General features: G+C 46.8%; 1 protein-coding gene across 1 annotated transcript; it reads right to left on the reverse strand.

Annotated features, from left to right (window-relative positions):
* Positions 1-587: 587 nt before the first annotated feature.
* Positions 588-8,537, reverse strand: LOC104621078 (ceramide synthase 4-like; the record flags this gene model as incomplete). Its single annotated transcript, XM_010287467.1, has 7 exons — positions 588-665; positions 2,337-2,481; positions 4,495-4,601; positions 4,877-5,005; positions 6,429-6,521; positions 7,282-7,332; positions 8,480-8,537. Coding segments are annotated over 7 exons (661 nt in total), but the record flags the coding sequence as incomplete, so codon positions are not given.
* Positions 8,538-8,954: the final 417 nt, after the last annotated feature.

The following is an 8,954-nucleotide window of genomic DNA, read 5'->3' on the forward strand; positions in this document are numbered from 1 at the left end:
CCAAAGCCTGACCGTTTTATACTATACAACTGAAAACTTATTTACCACTTAAGCTAGTGTCTTTCACATGCAAGTCCTTTCATGAGGTGGCTGGCAGTAGCTGCTAGTGTCTTCTGAAATTGCAAGTCAGTTAAATCTTCTAAAACCTAAATCTAAAGCAGTTGTAACTTATTATCTCATGAACCTTTGGGAAGGTTTTGAGGTAACCACAGTTAAGTGTCATAACTTCAGTAGCTTGTTCAGCCTCTCTTCTCCTGTTTACAGTGAGACTTTGGCTGGTAGACCTTTTTTTTCCTTGGATAAATGATCATAGAGTAATAATAATAATAATAAAGTAATAACTTCTCCTGTTGGGACCACTTCTCCTGGTCCCAACAGGAGAAGTGAAGAAAACCTCTCCCTGAAGTGACTTAACTGCCTGTAAATGCTACGATGAAATGCACTTCCATCTACACATTGGATGATGCCTCAGGTAGACTGCTGTGAAGCCATCTGTGAGCCTGTTCGGCCTCTCCCCCCAGGTCCTATTCAGCCTAGCCACTTTTAAGAGTCTGCCCAGCTCTTGGTGTTTTGCAGTGAGACCTGTGTTACTCTTCATTCTTTGCCAGATCCTCTGCTTCACTCTTGTCACTTTCCTCAGTGTCACTTCTGGCATCTTTTCTTTTCTGTAGGAAAGACAGACAATTTAAATGAGCTGCAAAACCTATGTAATGGTATGTATTAGAGGGGATTAGTCCTGTTTTTATTCACAGCACTGGTGTGTTAACCTGATAGCTAAAATAAAAATCACAGGCATGATCATGTCCTTAGAGCCAATGTTCCAGTTGTCCCTGCACTGGGAGGTTGACTTAAACTGCCAGAGGTTGACTTTGTTATGGTTTCACCTAACTTTTGAATGCTTTTTTTTGTTGCCCTAATAATGTTCTTGTAATGTGGCCTTCTAAAAATAAGTTGGTATTTGTTCTCCATATAGTTATTCTGCATATTTTCCCGTGCAGTTTATTACTTTCAAAAGTAAACACATACTTGTCCAGTGAGCATATTGACGGATTTCCTCATTTTGCAATTGCACTAGTTTTGGCTGGGATAAAGTTAATTTTCTTCATGGTAGCTAGTGTGGGGCTGTTTTTGGATTTGTGCTGAAAACAGCGTTGATAATACAGGGATGTTTTTGTTATTGCTGAGCAGTGCTTACTTTCAAGTCAAGGCCTTTTCTGCTTCTCACACTGTCTCACCAGCGAGTAGGCTGGGGTTGCACAAGAATTTGGGAAGGGACACAGCTGGTACAGCTGACCCCAACTTACCAAAGGGATATTCCATACCATGTAACATCATACCCAGTATATAAAGCTGGGGGAAGAAGAAGGAAGGAGGGACATTCGGAGTGATGGCATTTGTCTTCCCAAGTAACGGTTACACATGATGGAGCCCTGCTTTCCTGGATATGGCTGAAGACTGCCTGCTGATGGGAAGTAGTGAATGAATTCCTTGTTTTGCTTTGCTTGGGTGCACAGCTTTTGCTTTACCTATTAAACTGTCTTTATCTCAACCCACAAGTTTTCTGACTTCTACTTTTCTGATTCTCTCCTCCATCCCACCAAGGGGGAGTGAGCAAGCGGTTGTGTGGTGCTTAGTTGCTGGCTGGGGTTAAAACACACCAGAAATCATCTACAAACTTGAGAGTATGCTCCATCATTTCCTCTAGAAAACTTTTTTTTCCTCTTAATTTAGCTTCAATGAAGGGGTAGTTCAAGATAAGCTGAAGGCATAACACCAACACTGTGGTGGGATTTTTTCTGGCCACAGATCCCCAAGGCCTTCACAAATCTACTCGGAGGCTACTAAGATGCCATCTGCTTACCTTAGCAAGGCAAGCCAGTGAACTGGCATCTGTGCTGACAAGGTTTCTTCCAATGATCCCTATACAAACTCTGGCATGCTTTAAAGCTTGTGGAATGCACCCAAAAATCAGAGGTGCAAATACACAGCATGCTATCTACCAGGCTTACCTGATTGCTTCTTTCTTACTCTATTTTGGACATACCAACAGGTTCATATTCTCCCAAACCACATACTGAGAAGCTGTTGGGCAGTGAGGAGAAAGGATGGCTCCCATGTCACTAGGACACAGCTGCAAACTACAAGTGAGCTGCTGCTCTGATCTCCGTGAGCAAAAGTATCCACACAACTCCCAACACGTGATTTCAGAAGCTCTGAGGCTGTTTGTTGTACAGTCCCATTTCTCTCATCCCTTCCCTGCAGGCACACAGGAGTCACCCTGGATGTTATGGTCTCATGAGTAGTGGTGGCACCAAGGAGACAAAGATTTTTCATACCGCACCATGGAGGATGACACTGACGACCATCTGGATGATTAGATAGGACCAGAAAATATGTAACAACTGCAGGATCATCAGGAAAGTGTTTATCAGGCAGCTTACGAGGAATAATGGAAATTTTGTCACAAAGTAATAGTATGTGCTGTTGGGAAAGAGAGAGGGAGAGACAAATCAGTAGATGCCAGACTAAAGCAGGCCAAGTACCTTCCCACTTACAAGGGTCAAGTGTCTTTCTGGGCAACTGCTTGGCTCATGTGTTCCCAGGGCAGAGCTGAGCTATACTAGGACTGCACTATCAGGCTTCACACTCTGCCCAGCTCTTGCAAAGCATGTCCCAGGTCCCAGAGGACCTGCAGAAAATCTGTATTAAAATCACCAACAATGCAATAGTCTTAGCAGACAGGTCAGTTATCAGAAACCTGCAATGCTTCCCAGAAGAAGCAGGAACTGGCAGCATTTCTCCTAAAATAAGTCTGGAGAGGAGCAATGGACAAAAATTAAACCATAAGGGGACCTGGCCACTGGCACTTAAATAAAAAGATTATAAATTAATTTTTTAATCAAAGTTAGGGAAGAGATGAGCAGATGGGCAGGGTATTATTTCTGGCAGAAGTCACAGAAAATCTGTGCCATCAGTGATGGGGACAGAAAGGTGGAAAGCACTGGTTTGGAAACGGAGAGCAGACAGAACAGAGAGCAGTTCATTGCAGGAGAGAAATGATGAACGCTAGTATGTGTCTTCCTCCATAAGTTATCTAAGACATATTGGAAGCTGGGAAACATTGTTGGACATAGTATGTATTTGCCTTCCTAGACACCTGCTGCTTGCTGCTGATGCAGGCAGGTGCTGATCTAGATGGACCCTTGGTCTGACCTGGGACATCTGTTATCTTCTTTGTGCTTATGACACAGCAGGTTGAGATATTTGGGCCTGGCTTTTTGCAGTGGAGACAACTGAAGTAATGGTTGTTCTAGTTTCTTTCTCAGGAAAGCTGCTTCAAGCTTTTATTGCTTTTTTTCTCTAAGGGAGCCATTTCACCACCAGAATCTGGGACTTGTTATGCAAAGTCAGTCTCACAGGTATCCAAACTAAATGGCAGCAGGACCAAAATTCAAAACTCAGCATCTTCAGTGCTGGTGTGGAGCCAGGACAGGAACAGAGGACAGCAATGCAGACTTGTGCCTACATGTGTATAACATGTCCCATTTTAAAAATTCTTCTGGGTGTAATAGATGAAAGGTTTGTTTGGTTTTGAAGGAAAATGGAAACCTTAGACTATAATGAAAGTGTTGTGGAATGAGTTTCTGGGAAGTTAACTGGGATCAGCTTTTCCAGGTGACTTGGCAGTGGTAAAGAAAGGGGAACAATTTCAGCATAGTTAAAGGCTGGGAGTGTGGTCAGGTGTGTGTAGGCAAAAGCCATTCTCCAAGACTGATGCCTGTGTGGGGCTTCTGGAGGTATCGTTGCTGGTACCCTCCCAGCACATCGAGTATCCTGCTTCCTGAATCCTTAGCATGTACTCATGACTTTCTTGTTTTATTTCAAATAAAGGTGGGTCACCTTAAATTGCTATGACATTGTTTCTATATTAATTTTATCTTAATAGAACTTTAGGCAGGCCTTTCTTACTCTTCTAAGTAATTCTAACCGGTTTGTACCTTCTTTCTCTTGTAGGAACCAGTGTTTGCAACAGAAGGAGGCCACTTCCTATACACTGGAAGAGTCACACCAGGTCTTGAGCAGGAGTAGAGGAGAAAAAGGATTACCCTCAGACTGTGGTGGGGATGGCTTTAGGAGGATGGAGAAAGACAGTCCTAAAACATTCTCAGTGCCACAGTAGCTCATGAGAAGTGGCTGCATGTAAGCATCTCATCACAGCACGAGACACAGCCCCAGGTGAGAGACAGTCCCTGCCTAGGAGAGACTGTGAGGGCACGGGAAGGGAGGGGCAGAGGCTGTGACTCTAGATTAATTAATATAGTTAAAACTCTGGGGTTTTCTCTTGGCTTCCTCAGTTCCAGTTGGATTAATCTTTGAGCTTACCTGTAGTGTCCTGTTCCCTGCCTTTCATCCCCTCAGCATGGAGGGTTTTCTCTTCAGGAACTCAAATAGGGCATAACACCCATGTTCAGAGAACATTAAAATGTAACTCACATTAACGGGAAAATGACAAGCCGGGAGATGATGAAAACCACAGCGAAAACAGTAAAGACTGCTTCACAGACCCACTTCCATTTCATGTAATGGAGCATCTTGGCAAGCTGTAGAGAGACAAATTGCCGTATGTTCTAGGGGGCTGAGGGACTTCCCATGTCCTGCAAGGGTTACCAGGCTTGTGGGGATGTGTCCCAATCCCTGTGCACTCACATACTTTTCCCCAAGAGCAGTAAATCTGACACTTCCTAAATGGCACTGGCACTATAGTATACATATAGTACACTGCATCCACATGCATCAGGTGTAGTAAGGCACACAGTTCCCAGTGGTACCCACAGACATGAGCAGAAATTGGCATTTCTGGGTGAGAGTCACTCACCTCTAAAATATAATCGGAGACATCATGGACTAGCATGACTATCATCCCAAACCGTATAAGATTGGCACAATAGGAGACAGAGATCAGAGTGATGGTGGCGATGTGGTGGATGATCTGTTCCTTAAAGTCCTGGCATGAGAAGAGAGACTGTGTGTCAGTCCTACCTTCACCTGGCAGCATCTGTTCCTGGATGCTGCTGCATCACTAGGACATGTCAAACACGTCCACAAAGCATCAGTGCTCCCTACCGTGCTACAGCTCTCCAAGGTCCTGCACAATCCCTAAAAGAATAAGCATCTTTATGCCCAGTTTATGGAAACCCAGATAAATACCAGCAAGGTACACATATGTGCAAACATGCTAGAAGACAGATTTTATAAATTTTCCTGTAGTCAATCTGCCTTTTGTAAGTGCCTTTCTTAACACCCCATATTTTCCTCCCAGACACCTCCACTATGTATTGAAGAGCTTTTTGTAATGACAGTAGATTGCCCTTGGCCTGGGGCAGGTCCTGTCCACTAGCCATAATGGAGGCAGCTCTTCAACCTCCCTGTGCTGCCCATGGAGAGAGACTGATGGAGCTGGGCTAGAGATACTGCAGGTGGTGAATATGCCTTCTCACAGGCCTCAGGTAAAGAGAGGACCTTGCTGGGTCGTTCATGCTTGCATAGACAAATCTGTACATGCAAAATAGCAATACTTTGGGATACGAGAAGATGCTTCCTGAGTGTTCTGTGGAGGGATTGGGAAGGGAAGCTCTGGCTCTGGCCCAGGGAGGCTCACTGCCAGGCAGTGGGATCCTGCTTCTTCTGGGCAGCATTGCAGGTGTCCAATAACCAACCTGTCTACAAAGACTATTGCAGTGTTGGTAATTTTAATACAGAGTTTCTCTAGGAACCGGGGCATGCTTTGTGAGAGCTGGGCAGAGCCCATCTCTGGGAAGAAGCATGAATTCTCTGAAGAGAGATGTGATCATCAAATTAAACAATCAAATCAAATGAAGCTGAGGTTGAACCTCAGCTTTTGCATGTGAACAAGCTCTTGAACTTGAACTGCACAGCTCTGTGCAGTTTCAATGGCAGAATGAGGTGAGGGCAACAGTGGATGCTGGGCCTGTGGGTCCCAGGAGGTCACCTCATCCCACGCTGCAAAAGCCCCACATGCATCTACAGGACCCTCATTGCAACAGCCCAGCTCCTTCCCATCAGGAGGACACAGCCCTCTCGTTCAGGCAGCACCTGAGACCAGAGCTGGAAAGGGGCATGATGCCATGTCCACCCAGCAACCGTCCCTTGGCCAGGCATGGGGACCCCATGTCAGCCTCCGGCACGTCCCCAGCCTAGCAGGCAGGAAGGCCACACTTCACATGAGCGGGACCCAATACAAGGTGCAATGGTGGGCTATGAGAGGTGCAGGGAGCTCATGTGCTCAGGGGTCTTCGCAGCAGCATGTGTGCCTTGTCCTTTGTACCCCTGGGGAGCTGACAGCGGGAAGGAAGAGCCTCATGGTGGGGGCCAAGCCAGTGGGTTGCAGTTGTGCTGCTGTCACTCACCTTCCTCTTCACATCGAAGGGCAGGGTAGCCACCAGTGAGCAGTAGAAGGAGAGCTCCAGCAGGTAGAACCAGCCCAATGTGGGCAGGAGAGGCTGTGAGACAAGCGATAGGCAGCATGAAACCCTTGCCTAGCCCTGGGGGATAGCAGAGGTGAAGGGTCTTCCTGGGCAAAGCCCCTTCATTCAGCCCATGTTTGGCACAGCAGGGCTTGGTTATGCCTAAATTTTTATGTTCCGTGTGACTGAAGTGTTTGCTGATGCACTGTCAAGCCTGGTCCAAAGCTAGGACCAGCCCTGGCCAGTCTGCAGAGGGACTGAGCAGAAGGAGCAGGGTCTCCCCTCTGCAGGGGGTCAGACATCTCATCTCCATCCCTGATTTGCGAGGTCAAGGGATGTCCTGACCATCTGATCCCTTTTGTGGCCACAGACATGGAGCCACTTCCAGCCAGGCTTGTGTTACAGAGAAACTTGTTGAGAAGGGGTGCCTGTTCAGGGCAGAGACTCTCCATCCGCTGTCATATGGAGCATCTACAAGGAGCTTGTCAAGATGACAGAGCCAAGCTGTTTACCATGGTGCATGGTGCGAGGATGAGAGACAGCAGGCATAAGTTGAAACAAGAGAGGTGGATGTAAGGAGAAACTTTTTCATCATGAGGGCAATCAATCAGTGGAATAGGTTGCCCAGAGAGGTTGTGCTGTCTCCATCCTTGAAGGTTTTCAAAACTAGGCTGGAAAAAGCCCTGGGTAACCTGGTCTGGTGTCACAGCTGAGTGCTGCAAGCAGGAGGTTGGACAAAAGATCTCCTGGTCCCCCTTCCAATATCATCCTGTGATTCCATGTACTTGCTGCTCACCTGTTGTGGAAATCTTAGCCAGCACACGGTGTGGTCCCAAAACCAGGACTTCTGTGCAGAGAGAAGGCAGCAGTAAGAACCCACAGCCTTTTGATGACATGTAATGACAACATGTAATGACCATGTGAAGAATTACTTCAATTACTAGCCTGTATCAGCAATAGCGTGGCCAGCAGGAGTAGGGAAGTGATCATGCCCCTGTACTCAGCACGGGTGAGGCTGCACCTTGAATTCTGTGTTCAGTTTTGGGCCCCTCACTACAAGAAGAACGCTGAGGTGCTTGAGCGTGTCCAAGGAAGGGCAACGAAGCTGGTGAGGGGTCTGGAGCACAAGTCTGATGAGGAGTGGCTGAGGGAACTGGGGGTGTTCAGTTTGGAGACGAGGAGGCTGAGGGGAGACCTTATTGCTCTCTACAACTACCTGAAAGGGAGTTGTGGCGAGGTGGAGGTTGGTATCTTCTCCCAAGTAACCAGCGTTAGGACGAGAGGAAATGTCCTCAAGTTGCACCAGGGCAGGTTTAGATTAGATATTAGGAAAAATTTATTCACTGAGAGAGTGGTCAAGCATTGGAACAGGCTGCCTAGGGAGCTGGTGGAGTCACCATCACTGGAAGTGTCCAAAAAATGTGTGGACGTGGCGCTTGGGGGCATGGTGGTGTTGGGTTAACGGTTGTACTTGATGAGCTTGAAGGTCTTTTCCAACCTTAATGATTCTGTGATTCAAGAAGTCAGTGTGCCCATGCTAAACCCAATCTGCCTTTGAGCTTTGGAAAAAGTGGTTGGCAAAATGCATTTGTCCTTAGTAAATGCACAGGATATCACACGGACAGTCTCGATATGGGGAGCAAGCCACAGCCAGGACAGGGTCTGCTCTTGGCTGAGATGCAAGGACTCTATGTGGGTAGCAGTGAGGAATCATCTACACAATGATCTAAGACAAGGAGAAAACCATGGTAACATCACTGACACCTAGCCAGGTCCACCTGGGGAAAAAGGAACTGTTCTGCTGGATCAGGATTGGGGATGGTTCTGCTCCATGCTTTTGAATTTGTCCTCTTGGACCCATAGTCATGGCCATACATGATCTTTGGATGGACTCTTTGAAATGGCCCAGGACCGCCGGCCTCATTTGCCATGGCTGAGGAATAGGACACTGAGAAAGGTGTCACTCCACAGCATCACTCTGCTCACATACTTACATCATACAGGAGAGCCAGCCCAGAGAAGAATGAGGTGAAATAGAATGTAAATCTCCAGCTAAAACAGAAAAAGCAAGGAATTAAGACTTCCTCCAGAGTTGGAATAGCTCCCCAGGCTATGCCCAGGATGCTGCAAAGCCCAACATGCTTGTTTGGACCGAGGTTTGCAGAACCTCAGCTCTGTTCACACATGCACACATGTGCTGTTAAGGCAACAGGGTATCCACAGCCCACCCACGCGCTGCTGTGGTCCACACTGTGCCCAAATTCCTGGCATACTCCATCAGCATTAAACAGGTTGCAGCATGACTACCAGAATGCCTCTACCTGTCTCCTTTTATGTGGGTGTTTGTAGATCACCTGTGCAAATGCTTATATACCATAGCCTGTGGAAGGCACCTAATTTTTCCCAGTGATGGCACAGGAATACCAGCGATTTTATTAGTTTCCTCAGAAATGCTCTAGTGTGGAGCAC

The sequence above is a fragment of the Phaethon lepturus genome, unplaced genomic scaffold (assembly GCF_000687285.1).
Source record: "Phaethon lepturus isolate BGI_N335 unplaced genomic scaffold, ASM68728v1 scaffold38635, whole genome shotgun sequence".
NCBI lineage: Eukaryota > Metazoa > Chordata > Aves > Phaethontiformes > Phaethontidae > Phaethon > Phaethon lepturus.